General features: G+C 40.4%; 1 protein-coding gene across 1 annotated transcript in view; it reads right to left on the bottom strand.

Annotated features, from left to right (window-relative positions):
* Positions 1-27,392, bottom strand: part of clip2 (CAP-GLY domain containing linker protein 2) — a 65,651-nt gene that overhangs the window by 37,250 nt on the left and 1,009 nt on the right. Inside the window, exons 2-4 of the mRNA XM_084730023.1 lie at positions 21,617-21,844; positions 9,272-9,777; positions 1,377-1,501 (exon numbers count right to left, since the gene is read on the bottom strand). Of these exons, the coding sequence (XP_084586149.1) occupies positions 1,377-1,501; positions 9,272-9,777; positions 21,617-21,731 (746 nt within the window). The 5' untranslated portion in view covers positions 21,732-21,844. The remainder of the gene's footprint in view (positions 1-1,376; positions 1,502-9,271; positions 9,778-21,616; positions 21,845-27,392) is intronic.

The following is a 27,392-nucleotide window of genomic DNA, read 5'->3' as shown; positions in this document are numbered from 1 at the left end:
TGTGCAGCGGAAGCAGCAAATTTGTGAGCAGATGATTATGAGGACGAGTAGAAAGAGAGCTACACTTTTAATTATGGCTTTTTGGGGAGCGCTGCTTCTGTACAGAGGTGTGTTTGGATGCAGAATCAGAACCAGGAGCGATGGGACTGACGTGACTGTCTGCACAGAAAACTTCAGGATGTCCAGGGCTGCCTCTAACTTTAAAAGTAGAGACAGTTCAGAGGGACAGTTCACCCAAAAATGAAAATTCAGTCATTATCTTCTCAGCCTCATGTCGATTTAAAGTTGGGTTTAGTTTTTTTTAGCTCACAAAACACTGCTGGAGTTTCACAGGAAAACAGCGTTGCAGAATCTCCCAAAAATGCCTCCTAAAGCCCAAACATGCCAGGTTGACTTGAAAGAAATCATTTTCACCATGTCTTCAGCCTGAATCCTCACCACAGATCCATAGCTTGGAGCCACATTCACATGTGTGTGTGGGTGTGTGTGGTGTGGCGGTGAGCAGCATGCTGGAGCTTTAGGAGACTTGGATCACACCAGACGAGTAGAATGGAGACATTTCAATCTTGTTTTCAGTTGCTTTGTCTGTTTGAAAACTTGTCAACATTCACTTAAATTGTTCGGGAGATTCAGCAACAGTGTTTTCCTGTGAAACTCCATCAGTGTTTTGTGGACTAAAAACCTAAACTCAGCCTTCAATCAACATGAGAATGATTAGATAATGACTGAATTTTCATTTTTGGGTGAGCTATCCTTTTAACTTTAACTAAGGTGCTTTCAACAGAACATGTGTAAAGTTTTATTTTTTGCTTTTTGTTGTTTTCCCTCTCTACTTTAACTACGTCAATCTTTAATATTATGAACATGGTTAAAAGGCCAATATAACTGTTTGGGAATCATGCTGGGTCACAAGGGTACAAACAAGACCCTCTTAAAAAAATCTTCAGTATAAACAAATAAACGTGTGCTTCTGGATCTCGTCTTTGTTCATTCCCCCCCCCCCCTTTGGGCTGATGGCTTTTAAGTTCAAGTAATATCCCACAAAGTCTGTAAGCATTTTTTTTTTTTTAACTGTTTTCAGTTTTCCAGAAAACATCTGTGGACTCTGAGAAAATGTAAATCATAAACGCGGAGCATAAAAACTGCCCAGTCAACCGACCAACCAGCGGTGCCGACCAGCTCCGGGCTCGAGGGCCAGTCAGTGTAATTTCATGGACAAACAGAACAAAGAACAAGCAGCTGAACAGATGGAATCACAGACTTCCCCTCAATGTCCTTGTAGGGGAAAAAGCAAAGGAATTCGGGGAGCTTGAGCCATATGCACGTGTGTGTATGTGTGCACATTTGTGTGTGTGTGTGTGTGTGTGTGTGTATACCTTGTACCAGCTACTGCACCATCATTCTTCCCCAGGGGCTCATCCAGCTCGACCCCACACCATTCACCCTTGGCGAAGTCTGTCTCTCCCATGTAGCGAATGACTCCCATCTTAGAGCCTCCAACCTACGACAGACACACGCAGAGAGAAAGACAAGTTAAATACTTTAAGTGGTTGTGGAAGAAGGATCATTACGGCTGGTTTTAAAAGCCTGAGATCACCAGCTGTCCTTATAGATCTTAATATACCACTATCGCACAATAAAGGTCTTCTAAGGTGCATGTGGTCGACCTGCTAGGACAGGGACCTGCGACCTTTTTGATCAAAAGAGGCATTTTTGTCCAAAAAAAAGAAAAAAATATATATCTGTAGTCACAACTGTTAGAATCTCTGTTTTCCCTGAAGACTTTTTGTTTTAATTTGGAGATTCAAGAGGACGAGCCACCATCACATTTTAGAGAAAAAAAAACATAGATGCAGGCTTTGACACAAACTTGAGATGACGGAATAATACAACTTTTTTCGGTGTAGAGAAGGGATGTGCGCAATTAGTCGACTACATGATTAAACATCGTCACCGCACCAGAAATACAGTTTAAACTGTTTATCAATATTTCATTCATGTATGATGCAAGTTATCTGTTGGCAGAGTTTTAATCTAGAAAATGGAAATAATGTTGAATGTAGACTGTGACAGAATAAGCTGATATATATTCACTTGACTGGAGAAACGTGCTCACATTCAGCACAGACACGGACATTAACCTGTCTGGAGTCTTTTACCCACAGACACTGTCATTCTCTTTGGTCTGAAAAGGTGAAGTGTTTAGTGAGTTGTTGTCATGTTTTGTAGCTTCAAACGGCTCTTAATACACACAGTATTTTTTTCAGGGTGTTTAACATTATACATTGATAAATTCTGCTCAATTTTAACTGCTTTCTGAGTGTTTTCTTAGTGTTGGACTAGTCGACTAGTCTAAATCAAATTTTGCGTTTAACCAAAAGGGAAATTAGCTGCCAGAAACATCCCTAGTATAGAGGCTACATATTTTTAAAGTTGGCAAATGTAAGAATCACTTTACACTGAAAAATAGTTGAGACAACTCAAAGTTTCAAGGCAACATGCAGCAATTGGTTTTTTATTTTTGAGGGAAACTCAAAGTCTTAGATTATGATTCAAGTCAAGTGTGTTGGCCAAGTTATTATGTTTTGTTCACTGACAGATCTTAAAAAAATATGAGACGCACAGAGACACCCTGTGATCACAGGCCTGAACACCTACATATACTAAGAATGAGATGTTTTTTTCTTAGGTTCTTTTCCTATAATATGAAGTTGTACAGACTGTTCACTGAATGCAACCTCAGTAAGTGAATAAATTCACTACAGGACTGAGGAAGCAGCTGACAAAATAACGAAAACATATTTTAAGACTACCGAATTATTTGTAACTGTGCACGTCATTATTGTGTGAATCAGCAAGTATTTTTAACAAGGGTGCGTACGGAAATGTGAAATTCAATTCTAGGAGAAAGTCGTCCGCCCTCTGCGACATATTTAAGGTGCCACATGGTCACGTCTTACAGCTCTGTGCTTCTCAGTCGGGAATGTTGGTTTCCTGTTGAGAAGACGGTCTAAAATCCACACGCTGGGACATTTGGGTCCGGCCAATATTCAAAACAGACTCGTCTCTCACACATGGTGACCACATGTGTATGAGACACAAAAATTCATCAAAACGTACAAACAAAACACGGGTCACAGTTTCCTTAAATGACTCAGAGAAACACCTAACACAACAAGAATAAAATACCAAACCATGGAGACAGACTTACAGAACAAGACACTTAAGGATGTCAGCTTGGACTTTTGAAAAAAATGATCAGCATTTTTTAACATGTTCTGACATTTTATGGGCCAAACCACTAATCGACAGATGAATAAATGCTGAATGTGGGCGTTCCAGATGTTTCAGCTCACATCTGCTTCTTTTTACAATTAAACATTTAATAATACTAAACATTAATTTAACATTTAAGAACCATGACCTTTTTTTCCTGGAGTGCAACCAGGTCCCATATATAACCACTGACTACTGTATTTAGTATCTGATGAGAAGGGTGTGGCGTGGTGTGAGTCACTCCTCAGCTTTCTATTGTTAAATTAATATTCACCCCTCTGACTCGTCCTTCTCCTAAACCACCGAGGCCAAGGAGGAAAACGTGGCACCAAACACCGCAGTGTCACAAGACATTAAACTTTTGAGACGGTCTGCTGTCAGCCTGGCAGTGTGATGTCTCAGTGACTCAGTGTCAAAGTGCCAGCAGTGCTCAGACGGCCAGTCAGCACGAGTCCCGTCTCGGATCCCGTTATTGCCAATCTCATCTAAAAGACGCACTCAAAAGGTGGTCGAAGACAGAACAGTTCCACGAGAGCTACATCCCTGAATATGAACTGCAAAGGGACGTGAACACCACAGAACAAGCTGTCATACTTTCCTCACATTTGCAGTCATTATACTTTGCTATTATTGTAACTGGGAGTCTAATGAGAGACAAGGACAGGACAGGAGGGGAGACATCAGCCATTGTCTGTCTCATCCCTGTCTCAAAAGTTAACTTGATGAGAAAGCAAAGCCTGCAACACATTTCAAAAAAGTTGGGACAGGGAACAATGCTGAAAACCCCGTGTGAAACATTCGGTAGGTAAACAGGTTAATTGATAACAGGCGACGGTATCATGCCTGGGTATTAAAGGGACGTCCCTGAAAGGTTCACTCACTCACAAGCATGGGTGGGGTGAGGTTCAACACTGTGTGAAAAACTGCATGGACAAATAGTCCAACTGTTCAAGAGCGTTTCTCAACAAGAAGCTGCTAGAAATTTAGGTATTTCACCATCTACAATCCATAATTACATTAAAAGATTCAGAGAAATCTCTGCATGTAAGGGGCAAGGTCGAAAAACCGACACTGCATGCCTGTGACCTTTGACCCGTCAGACAGCACTGCATTAAAAACTGCATTTAAAACTCACATGACTGTATAAGGATACCACATGGGCTCAGGAACACTTTGGAAAACTGTTGTCAGTTGCTAGCGGCTATAGACACTTGGTCGTGTTACTTACAGCAAAAGCGTCATAAAGAAACGTGTAGGAAAAGGTGAGACTTTTGAATTAAGTTACTGTAAGATAATGAGCATGTTAAGAAAAAGCACCAGCCTTGGTTGGTTGGTTGGTTCAAGCATTTTGATGGCTCACGCCGCCTGACATTAAACCTGGAAAAAGATCATTCATTATTTTTTAGGCTGCAGCAGGATACCATCAAATTTATGTCCTGCCCTGTTTAAAGCTGCTACAAGAACCTTTCATATTTTGTTGATTTTGGAGGCCGATTTGAATAAAAGTGGTAGTGTTTCCACCGCCGTAACCACAAAATACAACACCAAAAATAAAAAATGTCCTCCTGCTTCTTTTTAACTGGCTAAAGTACAACACACTGTGTAAACAATATAAACACAGGCTTGTTTTAAACAGCCTTTGATGGTCTCGTTAACTTACATAGGTCTTATAGAGACATCAGTAATAAACTGGAACTGTTTCATAACCAGTTAAAAACTCCACGCAGTGGCTTTAATAAAACCATTCTGACTCCATGTACACCCAACTGTTGCTATCACAACCGCTCGTGTTCGGGGACAATTTCATTGAATAGCCGCCATTAGAGTGACTTCTAAAATATCCAAATAAACACCAGGCCACCAGCCACATCACATGCAACCCTACTGAAAGAAAACACTCATTTAACCTCTCCCAAACTCTACAGTAGCAGAGACGGCCTGTGGTTAAATACTGAGCAGAGGAGAGGTCTGTGCTTGCTGTGGGCGCTCGGGCATCAAAGGTGTCACGTCTACTGGAGACAGTAACCATGTGTTTAGCCTCTGAGGTTGTGTTTCTGCTTTGCAAAAGTTCATTTAAAAAAAAAAAAAGATTCTACATTACATCCTCTTGAGGCGATCACTAGATGGCTGCTTCTGTCACCACCACCGCACAAATATCTGCAAAGTTTGAACTTAGTTCAGAATTATTCCTCTGCAAGGCGGCGGGATCGGGTCCTGCTAAAGGGCCCAAGATGCTTCCAGTTTGATGATGGCGTATGAACTAGAAGAACCACCGCGCAGTGGTATGACTCTGCCAACCAGACAAGTTCCGGTTTAAAGCATGTCTGTATAAAAGTGAAGACTTTGAAGGAATTTAACAAAAGGTATTTAGTGTATTTTTATCACTATAATGACGTGTATGATTCCAGTGAATAATTTCCAGGGGGAGAAATGCAGCTTACTTTTTTTCTTTTTTTTACAGAGGACAGAGGACTGATAGAGAGATGAACATTATGATGTCACAGTGGAGCTGACCTTTGACCTCTGACCACTGCATTATTTTATCCTATTGGATAACTGTCATAATTAGCAAATGACTTCTTGAGTTGTGGACAGAAAACATTTCTTGTGAGGTCATAGTGACGGTTACTTTTGACCCTGAAAATCAAATTAGTTCATCCTTGAGTCAAAGTAGATGTTTGCGCCAGATGTAATGAAATTCCCTCTAGGTGTTCTTGAGGTACTGCAGTCACAAGAATGGGATGAACGAGGGCTGTCTCAGACTATAAATATTTGACAATTCATCCTTTTGGGGTGAGTTGGGGTTGTTGGGACAGGGGAAATACAAACCAATATAGTTTTATTTAGATTCTGTCAAGTTTGAATGAAGCTGATGATGATACAAAAAGAATCTGATGAGTTTGGCGAGAACAGTAAACCAGCGGTTTCTGTCTAAACATAATGTATGTTACTCTTTAAAATAAGGTGTCTCACTGTTGTGATCTTTTTCATAATGTTTCAGTCATTAACAACAATAAAACAACAAATATCACTCTTCTCTGCTTCCATTACAGTTACTTTTGTGGTGAGTTTACAGCCTGTTACCCTGCTGCATCGCCCTGTATACAGTGATGCAGATAAAAAACTTTCTCATCAGTCAAGCAGCAGCGCATGTGGTCCAGGCACCAGCTAATATATAAATATATTTATGATTCCCTTTAATTCCTCACTGAAATTTTCCCTCTATGCATTTTTGCAAGCTTCTGCCTGTTTTATTTTGATGCACACTGACTGACAAAGGACAAAAAAAATCCTCGACTGGAAGAATCTCAGTCAATTTCAGGGCTCCGACTAACGATTCGAATCATCGACTATCAGAAGGCAGCCTGATGGACAAAATCTAATCAGTTCATCCTTGAATCCAATTGGACTTTTGTACCGAGTTTGAAGAAATTCCCTCAAAGCGTTCTCAAGACATTAAGTTTATGAGAACATAATGCCTCCGTCCACGGTTGTCGCCGGCACGGAGGCCTAAAAAAGTGTGTTCTTCTCCTGCTACAATCACATAATTCAATACTTAGCAGAGGAAACTAGCCCTCGCTTTGCGTAATCTGAGTTTCACACTTTGTGCACATTTCACCGACTCTTCTGAGGCCGTGTTGTATTTCCAACAGCAGAGGAGGGGCGTGAGACGAGTGGACGACAGGCGGCGAGCCTGAGCCCCCCGCAGTAAGACAGATAGATTACACGGGAGAGGCTTAGGAAATAGATGGATTCACTGATCAATGTGTCAGCAGTGGTCTCTCCTCTCTTAAGTGCTGAAAGTAATCCGGAGTGATTTACAATATTGACCAGGAGGAAGGCTTCCCGAGCTGCCCGTTTCAAACTGCGCAGGATCTGATGTAACTATCCCCTGTGCCCATCAGTTAATGGAAAGCAATGTGACCGAGGGCCAATAATTGTATGCACTGAACGTTGTATACACCTCTGACAAAAAGAGGAGATTAAAAAAGCAGATATTTACTTTGACACGCTACCTACTTGCCGTCTTTTGTTGGACGATGGTAGACTAAAGGATAAAGGCGCTGCAGAGGAGGGATGAAGGCTGGATTCTTGCAATAAACAGAATAAGGAAAAGCAGAAGTTTCCTGTGGGGATCAACCTTGTATCAAATTACACTGCATGAATCCATCTTTACTGCGGGCCTCATAAAACTGTAATTAGCCGTCCACTGGGACCTTAAAAGATCACTTTCAGCCTCTGTGGATTACGTTGGTCTGAAAATATTCACAGAAAATCAAGTTAAACATTTTAAACTGTAATTGCCAGATTTGCAGGGACAGTGACATTATGTTTATTCACTCCTGGTATGACAATTATTGGCTTCCTGGTGGAGAGTTAGATGAGAGTATCGATACCACTCTCATGACTGTTTACATTTAGCTCAGTGGTTAGCCTCAACCCCAGCCGCTGCAAACTTGCTCAGGATGAGCACATATACAGAATGATGGATGGATGAAAAATCTTTTAAAATCAAATTTCCAAATGGGCAACTTATGGTAACCAAAGTTTCCACCATGACACTTGTGCAGGAAAGTAAAAAAGTGGTAATGCATCTTTCTTCCTCGCTTATTTCCCCTACATGAATCACATTAATTTAACTCAGTTTCACTGTCGGTCACTCTTGGTCTCTGCTGGTCGCGTTTAGAAGGGAACCCCAGATTTGCTAAAAGTCTCACAAGATTTTCTTACAGTTTCTCACAAGGTCTTTCACGGGTCTGGGATCCCCTTCTAGACACCGTGTCTGCTGTCACCTGCTGACTGAGACAGCAGGGATAACCGGATTGACAATGTGGATTGACAGCGGCCCTCAGTAACTGGTGACAGAACATTTTTGGATGGTGATATTAACGTTCTACTGACGTTGATGTACATGTTGTCCTTCTGTACAACCAGTGAATCTCTGTGGAGTGTCTGGTCTCAGACAGGGTAACTCTTAATGAAGTAAAGGTTTGTGTATTTTGCTTTTCGATTTTTTACTTTGTCGGGTTCATCTGCATGTCTCCCCTGGTCATCCACCACCCCCCTGCAGAAGTTCTTCACCGCCCTGTTTGTGAACCACTCCAACATTATGCAACAATTCCACCTTAAAATAGCTTAAAAGTGTTTTTTATGGCACAATAACAAGGGAGAATAGTGCCTCTTTTATTTCCACTCCGTGCCCCAAAAGCCTGTTCTCGCACCGCGTAACTTGGGTGTAGTAGGAACAATCTCCTGCACTATGTCATACACCACCGACTGCGTTACTGATTATGGTGAAAGTAGATGATATTTGTTGCTGAAATGTTTCCTGGTGTCCCCCTGATGTCCTCCAGCCGCTCCGCCTCAACTCTCACTGATTTAAGGCCTTTTCTTATGGACAGATAGCTTTACTTGCTAACTGTAGCTGCCATAAGCTAATTAGCACAGCTAGCTGTGCAGCTTGGTGATTTGGTGACTTTCTTGCTATATTTAGACACTTTTCAGACCCTTTTAGCGACTTTATTTCTAAAAACTGCCAGCGACAAATCTAGCAACAGACCATGAGGGAAGACGTGAGAAAATTTAACATCATCATTCAATCCTGTGTGGAGCGAAGTCAACGACGCACCCGGGGAGTGTCACTGTTCACACCACAGTGCTGGCCATCTTGCTGTTGGACTTGTCAGTAATATTAGCTGCCTTGTTATGACTCGTGTTGTTGCACTTGTCTGATGTTTGGTGATGTGAACAAAACTGCTGGCTCACTAGTTTTTGATCATAATGATGTATTCATAATAAATGGACGTGTACAGCTGTGTAAGTGAACTGCACCCCAAAACTGTAGGGGTGTCAACATTTAGTACTCCCTTGCAGTGCCAGAAATATTTTTAACCTCCTAGACTTTTCTTGTCAGGATTTAAATGGTTAAAATTCAATTAAATTCCACAAATCCAGTCTCTACCAGCCATTTTTCATCCAGCACAAAATCACTCACCAAAACTCGATCTCCAACTCGTAGATCCTTATCTCCAGCTTTCTTAACTGAACCGCTGTCAGACATGTTGGACCCCGACTCGTTTCCTGTCTTCACCGCACTGTTGAGCAGACCCTCTCTGAGAGGCACTGCCACCCGCTGCCCAGTGGGGGCGCCGCTGCCGCCCTGCTGAGTCTGATTCTGGGCAGAGAGCGAGTCAGTGGAGTGGCTGTCGCTTCCCTCTCCGACCGGCTGTCGGGTGAGCTTCGAGGGTCTCGTGAAGATGCCCTGGAGGGGCTGGCACTCAAAGTAGCGCACTCCGCCCACTGAACCATCGTTCTTGCCAACTAGGTCGTTCAGAATCACGCCGGCCCACTGTCCCGGGGCGAACTGGGTCTCCCCCAGGTAGGCAATAACTCCTGGTTTGACGCCGTTGACCCAGACCTGCTCACCGACTGTGTAATCCCCCAACACATCGTCCCCCTCCTCAGAGATCTTAGTTGGTGTGGTGGGCTTCAGTGGACAGTCTGGAGGAAAAGAAAAACATTATAGATTATTTATCATGTTTTAATAATAATAATAATAATAATAATAATAATAATAATAATAATAATAATAATAATAATAATATAACAAAGAATTAATGTAACAAACATAACAGCATGAAACAGCAGCAAGAGACATCAACATTACACACTTAGAAATAAAGGTGCTAACTAGAACTATAAACGAACCCTTTTGGAGAGTTCTACCTAGATCCAAACATAAAGGGTTACACCCAGAACCATCTGTGAAGGGTTTCGCCCAGAACCCCTTATGAGAGGTTCTACAGAGAATCCTTCTATGCTGTTATGGTTCTACCCAGAACCCTTTCTGGGGGTCCTATCAAGAACCTTTCCACCTTCCTCGGGTGCTAACAAGAACTCAACCACGGGGTTAGACCAAGAACCCTTTCATATTCCTGTGGTTTCATCTAGAACTCACCCAGGGGGGTTCTACTGCAAACTTTTTTATACACCAAGAATTTTATGTAGAACCCCCTTTAGGGGTTATACTGAGAACCCTTTTTTATTTTGACACAAAGAACCCATGATGTGAACTGGTTCTTTGGATGGAAAGGGTTTTTAATGGGGCACTTAGTCTTACAAAGAACCCTTGATGAACCTTTTATTTAAAAAAGGGTTCTTTGAAAGAAAATGGTTCTGTGTAGACCCTCAGCCCTTCAGGAAGAACCCTTTTGGAACCCTTATTTTTAAGAGTGTGCAGAAATAAAGCTGATTTGGGTAAAACGAGCGTGAAAATGAAATCAATAGTTAAATCTGTTTTATTGGAACATCACATCCTATTTACAGAGAACCTGAATGTACAAACATGAGCAGATCAATACCTCTCACAGTCATGACGCTCTCTGAGCTAAAACCCTCCTCACTGGAGGCCGACGTTCTAAACACTGCATACATTGTGAGAACATCCTCATTCAGAGTCCAGCAGAATCGCCTTCACACAATTCATCCCGTTTGACCGCGTCATGCTGGTAAAAAAAAAAGAAAAGAAAAAAAACTGCTTGTGTGGCAGCATCCAGCACAACAGTGCAGTTTGTGCAAAGATTAGGCGTTACTCTAATTCCTCGTGAAAAGTGGGTCATAGAGACGGTATCTGTGATGTGCCGGTGATTAACCGCCATGCAGCCTGTGATAGCGCCTGTTTGACACATAGATGAGCTGGATCCCTGGTTTTTTCCACAGCAGCCTGTAAACTGAGCAGGGCACCATTAGCACGCGGTCTACTGCACCACACTGCCAGTAAAAGTCTGTGTTTATCTGTGTGTGTGTGAGTGTGTATGTGTGTGTGTGTGTGTGTGTGCAGGAGTGGTTGGTGCCAGGGCTGTCTCCCCGACACCCTGAGAGAGGGCCCGAGGCTCTGTGGGCCCCAATGGTTCTACTTTATGCCTCAATTGCTGCCATATGTTGTGATGTGAGACACATTGGGCACAAATGCAAATGGGTTCCTCGAACTTCAAAGGGGTTTTTTAACTTGATGCTAGTTTGAAAGTTTGTAGGACTGTGCTGCTTCTGGTAGATGTTTATTTTGGGGAAAACTTGCTGACAATTTCACTTCGACCCCAACTGCAGGCTTTCCGGAGAGACATTTAAAACATTATGAAAGGTATAGTCTATTTTGCTTTTGTCTGAATCAGGGAGAAAAGTTAGTTCTTTGCTGCATTTTGCAATATGCACGTCCAAAAGTGAGTACAGCAGTTTGAATTTACAGCCATAAACAGTATATTAAATAAATTCAAATCCTATTTAACATATGAAAACAAAAGGCCACTGCTCCAAAAATACACACTCTGAAGTTTAGTTCAGTGGCTGCTTGTTGTACTGCCTGCCAAACTCCATTAACTTTTTGCTCAATTTAACCGTTGTAAACATCTACTCATTCTAAAAGATTATTAATGATGTCTTACGACTCATACACAAGACACTTACTCATTCAGCAAACATTCGGCATTAATTTGAGCTCTAATTAAGGTGAAACAGGCAAACTAAAACAGTTACATTACATAAACCCCTGACCAAAAGATATCGACAGTCATAACACGAGAGCACTCAGGTCCCTCATTAATCAGTAATGTGTCAAAATGAACGGCGCCTGGGGCGAACTGTCATATAACATCAACATCAGGCATAACCCACTCTGTGTTTGACCCATATTGCAGTGCTCTCTGCAGCTGGACACACAGCTGGATTGTGAACTCCATCCAAAGCACCACTAGAGATAAAAATGTACCTGATATGGTCCAATATTTTTGGTCGAGGTTTACGTTGACTTTGGTTTTAATTAAAGTGTCTTCTTACCTGTGAAAGCACGCTCTTTAGCTGTACCTCACTGTTGCTGTCCTTCCCTATAGTTTAGAGCTGCTAAATTCACTGCGAACACACCAATTATCAGTGGCCGGAGTTTAATACAGGTCCCTGGAGGAACATTAGTCCAGTATAGACCAAAGATTCGCGACAAGACGAGCTGAAACTGGCAGCTACTCGCAACACACCTGTCTGTAATGGTCTGAAATCAGCCAGTTGACACCAATGCAGCTGCAATTGCAATAGAATTGCAGTATGGCCGAGTGCTATATCAAAATCGCAGAACCAGAACAAAAAAGAAGCACACGTGAGAAAACAGCATTATAATGAGGTTTTATAGTAATGCATAGATGACCTGGTCTAAAAATCAGATTAAAAAAAAAGTTTGTTTGGCTCAGACCTCAATAAATGTCACATCATCACATATTTTTTTCAGTGAACATGAAAATTTTAACGCAAAACTAATTATCTCTACTAATCGCATGTATCATGCATCACAGTCCCAATTTCAGTCAAAATAATCACAATATAATCGTGCAGGATTACGCAGAAGTTATCGTTTCCTGTAGAGATGAGGGACTTTGAGGACACAGATAGCAGACGCCACCTCACCGCCTGAAACAGGCTACCAGTGGCAGGCTTACAGACTTCATCCAGCCAGTCGGACTATTGGTACGTTCAAGTCATTTCCAGTGGAAGCCGCTGACATGAACCAGAAACTGACATCCAACAACCAATCATACGTCTTTGTTTCTCCACCTCTGTTCCCAGTTTGATTCAACCCTACCTTCTCCCCTTGCCACCACATTTAAAGTAAGTAAAGAGTCCAGCCTACTGCTTACCCAGCAAGCCACAAGGTCATACCAACGACATACTGTGTATAGAAAATGGGCAGGATCAATTAATCAATGATGCTTTATCAGTCACTAAGTTTTTGGTCGATCAAGTAAAATTTAATCGATCTACTATCAAATAAAGATCTGATATATAAGCTATGTAATGCTGTCACAGGATATGCAAGGTGTTATAGTGGAAAGGGGCAGCGTTCTGTGTATATTTGACCCTTTTTCTTCATCCAGGCTTAAAATACACATATATTTTGTTCTGTTCCTGTATTTTAATTCATAGTTGTTCAGAATTATTGAAAATACCAGCGACAATTGACTGTTTTAGTGACTCTACAATCATTTATTGGACTGTAAAATATCCGAACTTGACAGTCTGTGCTTTGAATCAGTTTCCGTGTCGCTGCACTAATTAATTGTTCCAATGCCTTTGGTCTTACTCTTGTTTACCGAATCGTGTTTGTCCTCTCAGAGTTTACAGTTTTACAGTCACCTCCAGTAAAAACTTCAGACTAAATCCACTGTCTTCAGCATGTGTTTGAAGTGTGTTTTCTTGTTTCGGAGCTGTGCACCTCCATGCACACAGCGGAGGCAGAAGACATGCAATTATTTTTCCTGTAAGGAACACAACCAGTGCAACATGTGATCCTGGCCGGCAGACCCAGGGTAGCATTTAAAAACCTGAGCTAACCCATGATTTGGGTTGCTGCGGCAACAGGAGAGCGAGGGTAAAAGGATCCTCGGCAGAAGGAAGACTGGAAACACAGCCCTCACTTTCACTATTGTGCTTGGCCACCTCCCACCACCATCTGAATCCCACTATTCATCAGCTCTGCACAATGAAACCTCCACAGCTTCCTCCCCTCCCTCCTCCTCCTCCTCCTCCTCCTCCTCCCCACAATTATCCCCTCGTCTCTCCCCACTTTAGTTACACAAACACACACACACCTCTTTCTCTGGCCTCTTTAACTCTGCTTATTTATAATCATTTTCCACAATAGATATCATCTTTCTCTAACTTGTTCTTTTTTGTTTAAATTGGTTTTTATCAGGCTCATTTTGTGTCGTTGTCCTCAGCAGGAGTAGGAGCAGCTGCACAGACACTAACAGATGGAGGGGGCAGAGCCACAATGTTTTGGACTTTGGATCAATTTATTGCTTTCAAATTTACTCTGTTTCATTTCACACGTTCAGGGACTCGTGTGCTGCACAGAAAAACTAACTTGATCAAATTTACTTGATAAAAACCTCATAACAATTCGCACTGATACTTTTTACTGTAAGTAAATTTTCCTGCTGTAATTTTAAGTTTGATGCCAGTGACAAGTACAATGTACTTACTACTACATTTAAAGGGATAGTTCACCCAAAAATTAAAAGTTTCACAGGAAAACAGCATTGCAGAATCTCCCAAACAATGGAAGTGAATGGTGACCAGTTTCAGAAGAATAAAAACATAAAATATCCCTCTAACATTTGTCTAGATATTAAATTCTACTTGATTATATTTTAATTCTAAGTTATATTTATTTAAACTAAAGTAAGTCAATTTAATTAAATTTTTTGCTGTCATTTTTTGCTGAGTGTTGCTGTCATCAAAACATTAAGTAAATATTAGGTTTCTGCTGCTGTCAGTCTCCTTGAAGACTGTCTGTCTTCTCTTTATTCTGTTCTTGTGATCTTTTGCAAACACCAAAGTCATGCAACAGTGTGTGTGTGTGTGTGTGTGTGTGTGTGTGTGTGTGTGTGTGTGGCTTTGACCAGCGCTGTTGTGGCTGTGACGTTATTGTCTGTGTCGCTGCTGACACGACGTGACCACTGTGCGGAGTTAGCGGAGTCAGGAGCTGCCTAGATGGCGGCTGCCGGAGCCTGAGGTTCAAGCATGAATGTAGTCACCTATGGGTGACTACATTCATGCTTCATCCAGTCTCTGATTTGAGATTTTAGCTAAAGAGACAGATATTTGTCTCTGGAGTTAATGGAGTGCAAAACAGAGCTCTAAATAAATGCTTATGTCGCTCCATGTCTGCTGGATGTGACTCGTTGCTCACACTTTCTCCATCACATCTATATGAGGTAATAATATGCAAATTATATGCTTACAGCTTGTTGTTCTTCCATAAAAAAGAATAAATTAATGCAAGTTCTCGCTGAGGACAAGTTGTCACTGGAGGTGCAGTAAGTGCAGGTGTATATATACTGAGGACTGTGAACTCCAGAGAGTCAAACAAACTGTGGAGGCTGTATTTGTCCCAAAAAAAAAAAAAGCGACAGCCCACGACTGCGACTGAGGTATTTCTGCTGAGAAACCAGAGACGCAGCATCACGAGAGGCGGCGGCGCTCGGTTATTTTCACATCAAAAGCAGCTCACATACTTCCCTCTATCCGCTCATTGACTACAGCTTTCTCCACAGGGTGAAACAGTTCTTTAAAACTGTGAAGTAAAACTGCCAACTTCCGACACAGTGGCCCCTTCTCACAATCTTCCAGATAAAACCAACAAACAGGGGGCCGAGATCTGGAGTACGAGGCCAGGTCAGTGTTAAGACTATCTGGGGCAGGAAACTAATCCCTCTATCTATTCACCGAGACATCAGTGTTGTCCCACCGATATCTTATTAGTGCTTTATAACCAACTCAGCTGATTGGCCAACAGCGAATTAAGTGTGACCTATAAAATAAACTGGAAGCCACTTGAGAGCCACTGGCTATCATCTGACGATGATTTAGCCTCTGGGGGCAACGGCCAATGTTTCAGGGCTTTCTGCCTGTGTCTCAAGTTGCTGGTCAGCAACTTGAGACACAGTATTGATGAGAAAGACTCATTTTGGCTAATCTCTTGACAACTGCATATAAATTCTGACACGTTTTTTAAAAAAATTCCAAAAAGATGAAGCATTGTCAGAAGCGAGAGAGACAGACGGATGGATGGATGGATGGATGGATGGATGGATGGATGGATGGATGGATGGATGGATGGATGGATGGATGGATGGATAGATAGATAGATAGATAGATAGATAGATAGATAGATAGATAGATAGATAGATAGATAGATTACTCTAATATCCACTAAATGATAAAACACTGTGATGAACAATAAAGGTGCAACATTAGGAAATGATGCTTTGTGCATCATGACTGTGTATTCTCATTACTGGATAAACAGGATGTGAGTAAACTAATGAGTTCACGTCTGGTAGAAACAAACTGTTTATACGACAGGCGACTGTTTAGATGAGCACCGGTCACATACGGACAGCTACCTAACAGCTGACGAGCTCTGGGCAACAAGCTTCAGTCCCGCCTGCAACATTAACGGATTAACTTTTTGAGCCGGTAATGGTCGAGTTCAGGACAATCTGAAAAAAAAAAAAAAAGACCTGCAGGCCAGACGCAAACTTCAAATGAATGAAAGCCATTTTTGTTCCGTCCCTTTCAAAACGCTTATAAACCAAAGAAAAGAATGTGTTTATTATTATACTCAGAGACGTGTTTTGGAACATTCAAACAGCTTTTCTGTTTAGTCTCTCAGCAGATAAACACACCAATTTTGTGAAACACAAACGGTGGATTATCATCTCACTAGATCCAAACATATTTAAATGTGAAAGTGATGCCACGGCTTTAAATATGTGGTGTTTCTGTCATTTCAGGAAGGCAGAAACAGTTTAACACAAGGATCTAAAGTCCTCGTCATCTAGAAACTTTCTTCAATTCAACATTCAGAGCTTATAGGAGAATTCCTGTTCACACATGAACAAAACCAGAGCAAGACAGAAGTCACTTGCAAGCGCTATTTAAGAGTATTTTTCAACTTGGACTCTATTGTTTTTATGTCTGACTTGAGGCTGCACAATTAACAAAACAGCATTATAATAAAGTATTGTAGTGCTATCTTTATCTCCAGATGAAAGAAAACATGTTTGTTTGGTGCAGACCCCCAAAATATCACATTATCATGATTTTAATCATTTTTTCTTTAAGTAAAAATTTAAATTATAATGCAAAATGATCATTTCCACTAATCACATCATGTATCGAAATCACAAAGTCAGTGAAAATAATCGCAATGTGACTTTTTTTTTTCCATATCGTGCAGCCCTACTCTGACTAATGGGATCAACAATTTCCGAAATCGGTCCCATACTGAGTGAGAGAGTTGCAGCCCCTCAGCCATGGAATGGGCTATAATTTAATTCTTATCACTGGCGATTGCAAAATGCCAAGGTACGTCAAATAAAAGTGCTTGTTTTTGCCACTGACAGACTCCCTACAGAGATGAAGCTTTTTGTTAAAGAATAATATCCTTTGTCAGCTGATTTATTTCTCTCACCAAAACCATCAGACTCCATTTACAGAAACGGTCATTTTTATCATCGTAAAACACACTTCATTCAAACTCAACTCGCCAAAACCATCTTGGTTCATCCTTCCACTGTTCCAAAAATCACCAACTCTGGTCTAGTTGAAATAAACCCCTTAATTCACTGCGTTTCACATCTTAAAAGAAACTGGAGCGCACTGTGGCTGCAGCACTTTCTCTCTAGGCGGCCGCATGCACCAATATGTGCTCTCACCTCATTGGGAATAATAGGAAAAAGGCACTGGCACTCAGAAAAATAAACATTACGTGGACACGAGGCCTTAATCCTCTATGACGGTTATGACAGTCCCTGGGTTCTGGACAAAATAAGACATTTGAGGACATTATGTTTCACTCTGGGAAACAGTTTTCAACATTTTTCACCATTTTCTGACATTTTATGGACCAAATAACTAGTTCATTAATCAAGAAAATGATTAATCACTAATGATAATAATCATTAATTGCCACGCTGGATAACAAAGATGGTTTTGGTGGGTTTTAGTTTGTTGTTGAGTTTGAATTAACTGTGTTTTACGATGATAAAATAATTGTCAGTGGTAAAAACACAGCACTTTTAGTGAACGTACAGTGACGGTGCTCAGTTGCCTGGAGGGATTACACTGCAGCCTGTTTCACAGCTGACGGCTGCAGAGGTCTCGTTCAATACTGGGCACATTTTTTAAATCGCTGTCATTTAAACACAAAAACATGGGAACATAAAGTCCAGATTAAAAATATCAAAGTCGCCCTTTAATACTCTTCTGCACAGCGTATGTTTTCAACTTAAAACAAAGAAAACCATTACCATAATATGAAATAACATTGCTGGCAGGGCATTACAATAATCAGAAACAGTGTGAGACTAAGTTAAGGAAACACTTCCTGTGTCAGGAGAACATAAATAGCTGCAGCTCTGTTTCTCCTCGTGAAATTCCTCAGTCAACATGAACCATGACACACTTGTAGCTGCCTGTGATAAAAGGCCTCCCATACACACTGATGCTAATGAGACTCATGCAGCACTATCGGCCAAAGAAGGCTGACCGTTCTTCTTCTGTCCCGTTCGCTCGGGAGCAGGGCGCGGACGGAGGCGTAATTCAGCAGAAAGAGAAGTGACGTGTGCGTGTGAGGCTGCTGGGATGGAGCTGTCATGTGAGCTAAAAAGTGAGGAGGATGAAACAGCGCGGCGGCGTTTTAGGGTGAGAACAGCTGTGATTACTTTCTGCAGACAGCAGCTGTAATTTTGACTCTGGATGTTTTGGTTAATCGTCAGTTTTTCAGTAGCTGTGAGGTCAAACCCGAGCGTCCATAATCCACCTTTTAATTTCACACATAAAGGATAATTCCAACGATATTCTATATTTTTGTTACTGTCAACCAAGCCTGTTAAAAGACCAAATCAAAAACCCAGCCAGTCTGTTTCTCAACACTTAACTAAGGAACATGTCAGCCGGTGCAACAGTCTGACTCACTCATGTTTCTTAAAAGCGACTACAAGGACTTTTTAACTGGTTAGGAAACTGTCTCAGTTTAAGACGGATGCCTCTATATGACCTACATAAGCAAACAAGACCATCAGTGAGAAGACTGAGAATGTGTATATAGTTATTTTAAACGGATTCCCAGACGAGATGATTTCTGGAACACAGACAGGAAGAGCCTATATTTACATTTTCCCAGACAAAGTTTCATGGTGAGAGGGCACAAGATTTTCCTTGATTCTGATTAGGGCTGAGCGATTTTGAAAAAAATATCAAATTACTATTATTTTGACTGATATTGCAGTTGCGGTATGATTAACGATTTAGCAATTATAATTTTTAACTCATTATTTTTATTTTGATTGTTTTTTTTTTGCAGGAATCCGTATCAAATGTTTGTAGAAACTGATTTGGAGGACAGGACATCTCTGCCTCACGACATTCATTAATTTAAAAGTTTACTGACACGAATTTTGCCTTTAATGAATATTGCACCTCCTGCGATTTGAAAATTGCAGAAAGCCATATATTACGATTTTGATAAAATTTTGATTAGTTGTGCAGCCCTATGGCTGACACAGAGGAAGGATCAGTGAAAGTCCTTCCTTCCTCACTCTCTAACGGATCAGTGTTCCCTGTTTTGATCAGCTGGGATAACATCAGTACAAAGCTCAACAACATTTATGACACACGTCTGGCGTTTTTAGCCTTTTCAATGCAGAAATGTTACATATCAGAGGCATTCTGTGAATAATCATCATACTTTAAACTCAAATTATATTTTTCTTTCTGCCTTTTTGTTCTGAATATAATTAATCTGCTTTTTAGCAAACAAAGTCTGAATTTGTTCAAAGCAGCAACAAGCTGTAAACACAACACTGGCTGATCTGTGATCTTCTAATATTGATATGCCAAAGATTTAGTAGTTACTAATGCGGCACACCCGGCTAGAGTTGGGCCGATGGATGACGCCATCATCATCTGCAGTCATGTTTCGAGGCACCTGACAACTTTAAGTCCAATATTCACCTTTGTTTTACCTCTGATTTGGTCTCCATCAGCTCCTGAGGAAAATATCTGACTCATTAGCAGCTAAATTCTCAGCTATGTTCACCAGCTAGTTGCCAACTTTGTCTGGCTTCTGTTTAGCGCCGGACACGTAATGTACAGTGGATTTATCAGACCTTTTTCAGTCATAGCAATAAACTGAAAGACACTAAAAGACTCCACAGAGGTGGCCTGGTGGCTCAGTTGGTGGAGCGTTTGCCCCGTGTGCCGGGGCTTTTGGTCCTCTGCAGCGGCCGAGGCTTCGACCCCCCCATCTGCGGCCCTTAGCCGCACGTAATTCCCCCGCTCTTCCTCTCCCGGTCTCCTGTCATATTTCCAGCTGTCCTGTCCGTTAAAGGCATAAAAGCCCCCAGAAAATATTTATTAAAAAAAAAAAAAAAAATGCTCTATAGAGCTGATGGGAACTCTAGTGTGGATTCTAGGCGTGTCCCTGACCAAGAACCTTCTCAGTTGAAATATTTTTGGCAAATATACAAATATGTTCCTATATTTTTTCAGTTCAGTGCACCTCATGAAACTCTAACATCAACCTACATTCTTATGTTTTACCAGTAAGACGTGTGTTTTGACATCCCTCATCATCTGTGAAGTAAAAACATCAAATTTTCATAAAGTCAGGAAATTTTAAAGTTTGCCTCCTCCCATAGTTCAGTTCTAAATTCAGCGCACCGTAGAGTTTCTCTCCTGAAGATGCAGAAGCTGCGGTGGCCGCAGCTGGCGTCACCTGCCCTGCACGCTCCACGCTCCTTCACGCCATGAATTAAGGATTTATTTTTACGAAACGACCAGAGCTGGCGATTGTGCAAACAGCTAAAAGACGAACTGAGGTGTTTTAGTTTGAGCCTGTCGGTGACAAAACAATCACAAGCGAACAAGCAGGTCTGACATCACGTCAGCTGCACTCTGTTTCTGTCACGCTTCTCTGCTTCCATCACAGTTAGTTTTGTGGTTTGTGGTGATTAGAGACTCTGTAAAGTTTACAGCCTGTCATGCTGTTGCACTGCTCTGTGTACAATGACGCAGCTAAAAAATAAGAGCACAGATTTGTTTACCAACCACTCATTTTACCGTCTCTCCTCAGTCAACCAGCAGCTCGAGGATTTCTTTAAGTGTCGGCTGATCTAAAAATATATTCATGATTCCACTTACTTATAATTCCTCATTGAACTGTTCTCACTGTGCATTTTTGTAAGCTTCTTTCTGTTTTATCCTGTTATTGTAATGCAAACTGACTGACAAAGGGGAAAAAAATGACTTTCAGTGGGCAGCCTTAGCGGATGTGTCACTTCTGCACCCCCTTTTACATTCCACATTCATTTAATCCATTTTTAATATTAAAAGAAAACATTAATGATGCTTTAAAAAATCACTGCACAAGAGAAAAACTGCATAAAACCACAAAAGTATAAAATGGCAGTTCCCAAATCTGCCACAAAGTAAAAGATTATTTATTGTTTTCTACATAAATATACATTATTTTAAATGGAGAGTGTGGCACCCATCCAAACAGCTGTAGAAGTTGTACTGGAGAACTTCTTTATAAATTCACTGCTAGATTAAGCTAAAGAAAACACTTCCAGCTTCTTTGCGTGTGTGTAATGTGACACAGCTGTGCTCTACTGAGTCATTAACACAAATAAATGCTCTCTAAGCCATTTCCGGTGATGAGAGGGAATAACTGGGAGAAAATAAATTCCTTTTTATTTTCCACAGGGTCAGAAAGAGGAAGTTAGCTTACTGTCTTTAGGGACGACAGGGCTGGAAGTTCCACCCGCTGAGGTCCTTCCCACTGGGCTGGAATGCTTGGGCCCCCGGCCAGGGATTTTCAGTCCACTGGACTTGAGCATGTTCATTCTACAGTAGCAGGGAGACGGCCGGGACCTGAGAGCTCCTCCCTGGGCGATGAAGGCTTGAGGATCAGGCACTAGATGTGGGAGTGGCGGCTGTCGCTCTCCATGTTTAGCTGCTGGAATGAGAAAGGAGTTGCACAGTAAATATGGGGACATTTTAAGAGAAATAAGAGGTAAATAAGCAGAATGAGGGGTGGTCTAAAAGATGCATGTGTCACCTAACATCCAAACCTCTGAGAATAAACCTGACTGAACAACTGATATCTGAGGTGACAGGGTGCAGGAAATCTGTGGCTGTTTGTTCAGACCTCAGCAGGACAACGCAAAGGTACTTTCTGGTTTGCATGAGTTAGAAACTACTGCTTTATTTCTATTTTGTGCATACTTCAGATTCATAATTCACCAAAGTATCAGCTCAGGAGGAGTCAGTGAATAAATCTGGTAGTTCACAGGAATCAGAATTGTCTTTATTGGCCAAGTATGTGCACACGTACAAGGAATTTGACTCTGGTTTTCAATCGCTCTCTTTCATTGCTTACACAGAAATAGACATACAGACGCACAATAAGAACAATGTAGGGCTCAAGAATAAAGTTTGTCCGCTTGCCGTGTCAACAACTACAAAAGAACTTAACTATTTTGACAATCAATTAATCATTGAAGTAATTTTTAATGCAAAAATGGCAGAAAATGCTGTTTTCAGCCTCTCAAATTAGGAGATTTCATGCTTTTCTCAGATTATTTTTATATTGAACTGTATCTCTGGGTTTTGGACTGACATTATAGCTGCAATGATCAATCGATTGTGAATCAATTATTAAATTAATCGTCAACTGTTTTGATAATCAATTAATCGGTTTGAGTAAACAAACTCTTCTGATTCCAGCTTGTTAAATATGAATATTTTCTGGTTTCTTTGCTCCTCTCTGACAGTAAACTTAATATTTTTGGATTGTGGGGCAAAACAAGATAAGATAACATGAACCTTTATTGATCTCCCATAGGGGGAAATTCAATATATGCAACGCTGAAGTAGTAGCACATTGCTAAAAAAGTTTTAAAATAATAGAAAAAAGTAAAAAGCAGGAAAGGTTAAAGGGAGCTGCTGTGTCTGACTGCCACTCACTGCAACATTTTTCACCTTTTTCTGACATTTTAATGGACCAAACAACAAATCAGTTAATCAGGAAAATAATCAACAGATTAATCAACATAGTAAATAATCATTACTTCAATCATTACTTACAAGACATTTAAAGACTTTGAAATACAGGGCGGCCATTTTTCACTCTTTTCTGACATTTTATAGATGCTGCAACCCCAAACAAAACAAGTAAGTTTAGCCTTTGTCCTTATTTGATAACTGCAAATAAAGAGAACAATTTGTTGATCTACTTGCCAAACTGTGCAAATGAAGAAAAATAATTAAATAAATGTTGAGGACAACAGAACAGATGAAATGATTAAATCATGGTGTAATTATGAAAACTATTTAAGAACATCTCTGTTGCACAGAAGCTTGCTCACATGCTGATAGCTGTTATATTTATTTGCTGGTAATTTTACTGCTTAAAATATTTTATATTGATGGGAGAAGTGAGTTGTGTCCATGCATGTCCTTTTGTGGGACAAGGTGTGGACGTGCAGTGAAAATTAAATTCACTGTGTCACAATATGAGACTGTGAACGCGCTGTAATTGTTTTATTATCACTCTGCCGACGGATGTTGTGACAGACCCAAGTTATCACTGCAGCACTGTTATAAATATCTGCCGTTGTAGCTTTTTTGTGTTCGGTGATTCATCTGCTTTGTGTGGTTTTATTTTCTTTTGTAAAACACTTTAAAACATTGCTAAGAAAGGTGACATATAAAAGATTATTATTATAACGACCTCCTCCTGCTTCCTCTTTTTCTCTCCACCATTTTCTCCTCTGCTGTAGAAACTTTTAAGGCTGTCAAAAGTCCTCCGAACAGTTTTTCACCTCAGGTAAAGATGCTCTGTGATTAACTTTTATTTTTTACCAGGATCTACTCTTAACTTCAAGGGAAAAATTCTTAGAAAACGTCACAGTTCTAAGAATTTTCTTAGATTTTCATCACTCAGAGCAACTCTTCTCACAAGGAAGCTTTGTGAAGACGGAGATACTCCCCAGACCCAAACTCATTAGGCACCAGTAACGTAGGAGGCTCCGCTTGTAACAGTATCAAAAGAAATATCAAAGCTCTTATTTCTGGACACAATATGTTCACATTTGTGGTGCTGGCTGCTCATAACAGCAAACGGTAGAGGTAGAATCAGAAATTAATGAGATATGGGCTCCACTCCAGAACTGTAGCACCGTTACTACACTACTGCTGTAGAGCCTCTGGGCAAGACAAGGAGTCCTCGGCTGCAGCACGGAGACACTCCAACAGAGCCAAGCTGAGCCGTCTTCATTTTATATGTGTCTGTGTTCTAGTTACAGTTAACACCTGGCACAGCGGTTTTCAAACTGGGGCCCGGGGACCAACGGGGCTCCTGAGTCAGGGCCCCCAAGCAAAGGGAGGAACAGAATATTCTGACGTTAATCCAGGGCTGTGCAGTAATAGCAATATTATCGAAATCACAGTACGACAAAGTGCAATATCTAAATCACAGAACTAGAAAAAAAGGAGAAATGTGTGAGAAAATGCATTATATTGAGGTACTGTAGCGTTGCAGAGATACCCGCCAGGAAAGTGAAAATTGTAATGCAAAACTTTCCACTAATCATATAAACTATAGCAATCAGAATTTCAGTCAAAATAACTGCAATTTGACTGTTTTTTAACCATATCGTGTAGTTCTTTTATCGCTTCAAGGAAAGAAACAGGGCTGCACATTTTGACCGATTATGATTTAAAGTGATCCTAGTTCGATAACTGATTGATTTTGAAGACTTTATTATCATCAAACATAAAAACAAACAAAACACTCAGAGGGGGTTACTCAAGACAAAATCCTCTCAAACTGGGGGTCTGTGATACAGCTGGGAAATACATCAATATATCCTGATATGAGATTAGATATAGTCTCTTAAGATATCGTTATATCGTGACATATATATGTTGTCTTTTTCTGGTTTTAAAGGCCGCATTACAGTAAAGTGATGCAAGTTTGTTCTGTAGATGAAGAGCTCATTTTAAGGTAACAAAAACACAACAATTCTTATTTATTTTCAGGTGATTACACGCTGATGAAAACATACTTCTGAATATTATATTCCATTTCTGCCATATTGTGCCAATAAATCCCTGTAAATGTTACATACTGGTCCTTTAAAACAATTGCAAGCTGCCCATATAATCGTTGAAATTGTTTGCTGTAATCATTCATCATGTTCACTCAACACGAGATCCATTCTGAAAACAATGTACATCCACGCTAAGATGTTTTTGTTTTAAAAGGCATAACATTTCCTGCATTTACGTCCAGCATCATCCACACTTATCCGGTGTGGCGACTTCTGAAAGCGCAGCTGAACCCCATTTTAGTTTGAAAACTCTGAGATTATGTTATAATCTGGACGGGCAGAAATGGAGAGTTTTGAAAACAATGACGCAGACGCCAGCGTTCACTTCCTAATTTATCAATCACGACATGCCCTTCCCTTACTCGCCACATCATTACCTACTTTCTGGAAGAAGACAAATGATGTCAGACTTAACAACCAGCGCTGACTTCCAATTCAAGTCAAATTTTATTATCCCACCAGAGGAAATTCGGTTGCAATCAGATAAAAACACTGGTGTTACTTCTCGTCATTGCTGGTCTTCATTCGTAGCATTTTCTGCAGCTAAGAAACCAGCTGGACTTTACATCGATATTATATAGATATGAGAATAGATGTCTTAAATTTTGGATACTGTGATGTGTGTGCTGTCTGCTCCTGGTTTTAAAGGCTACATTACAATAAAATGATGTAATTTTCTGAAATTACCAGCCTGTTCTGTTACTTGCCTTTACTTACATCGTCGTTATATCCACATCAGTGATTATTATTTATCAAAAGAGCACCAATAGTCATCCACTATTGTTGCAATATCAATAAATATCGACATCAAGGTATTTCATCAAAAAATAATGTGATACTGGATTGTGTCCAGTTCGCCCAACCTACTCTGTGCAATGTGCATCTATTGTGGGTAGGGATTTTATTGACACAGATATATATACTGATACTGGTTATCAATAAGATACTTACCAATACTCGTTGACAATACACCATAATTTCATACAAGAAATTGCAAGACATGTCATGAAAAGATGTGAAAAGATTCAACCATTATTTTATTATTACTTTTTGCAGAAATAAGAAGTTGAATTACATCCTAAATTACTGCTTTTAGCTCCGTTTTCATCTCATTTATTGAGGTAAGCTCACACTTTCGAATGTTTTGCCCTGACAGTTGTTTATCAGAGGTTACAGAAATACCAATAACAGCATCATCTGTCCTGGAGTTTATCAATATTTTGTAGAGTTGGCCAATATATATCAGATATTATATCAATATCATGATATGTGACCAGATATCGTCTTAGATTTTGGACATTCTTATATAATGATATAGCATAAGTGTTGTCTTTTCCTGGTTTTAAAGGAGTAGTTCACCCTTAAAACAAACAATACATATTTGTTATCTTACCTGTAGTGCTGTTTATCCATCTAGATGGTTTTGGTGTGAGCTGCAGAGTTTTGCAGACATCCGCCATAAAGATGTCTGCCTCCTCTCTAATATAATGGGACTCATCTACTTTCTGTTTCTAAATGAAACTGCTCACAACAAGGTGTGTGCATTATCTTGAGTAACTGGGTCATGATTTTTGGAAAGAGACCCATTAACCCAATCATATTTGAGAGAAGGCAGACATCTCTACAGCTGATATCTACAAAACTCTGCAACTCATACTAAAACAATCTGGATGGACAAATAACACTTTTGGATTTTGGGGTGAACTGTCCCTTTAAAGGCTGAATTAAAGCTCCAATAGTCATCAATATAATAATCTGGGTCCATACTGCCCTGCACTAATCATAAGTTTGCACTTTTGGAGAAAATGTGCATATAAAGCCTAAAAATATAGTGATATTATTTCTAAGCCATACCGCCCAGCCCTAATATTTCGGTACTGATCGATCGGATACCGATACCGGTTTTTCCTGACATGAAAAAGTTTGGGAGCCCCCTGAGCACACCATCCTTTAAAAGTATGTTATTACAATAAGCCTATTATTAGACCTATAGTGATTACGTTTGTCACAGTAAATTTATTATTATTAATAACACCTCATTGCTTCATATATTCCTTCATGGTTCATTCAACTTATCAATTCCAACAGAGCAATAATATGACAGAGCCAATGTAGGCCGGTGCCCAAGTGGAGCATGGCCTACAAATCATGGCCCAAAAGCCATTAAGAAGATATAATGCTGTTATAGCCTACAATAAACAACGCACATCTGGTGGAGGCTTTTAAAACTAGACAGGTGTGCGTTTGGAAAGCGAGCAAGCAGATTTCAGACACGGCTAGTTAATCATTTATGATATTTAGCCTCATTCAGATAATGAAAAAAATGGGCATTTTTCATTTTCTGTCCATCCTATCAAACCTGTCGAGGAGGATGCTGTGACTGAAGTGAAA

The sequence above is a fragment of the Lutjanus erythropterus genome, chromosome 11, assembly GCF_056507025.1.
Source record: "Lutjanus erythropterus isolate fLutEry1 chromosome 11, fLutEry1.hap2, whole genome shotgun sequence".
Taxonomy (NCBI): Eukaryota; Metazoa; Chordata; class Actinopteri; order Lutjaniformes; family Lutjanidae; genus Lutjanus; species Lutjanus erythropterus.
Note: the sequence above shows the minus strand (reverse complement) of the source record. Positions and strands in the feature narration are given on the sequence as shown.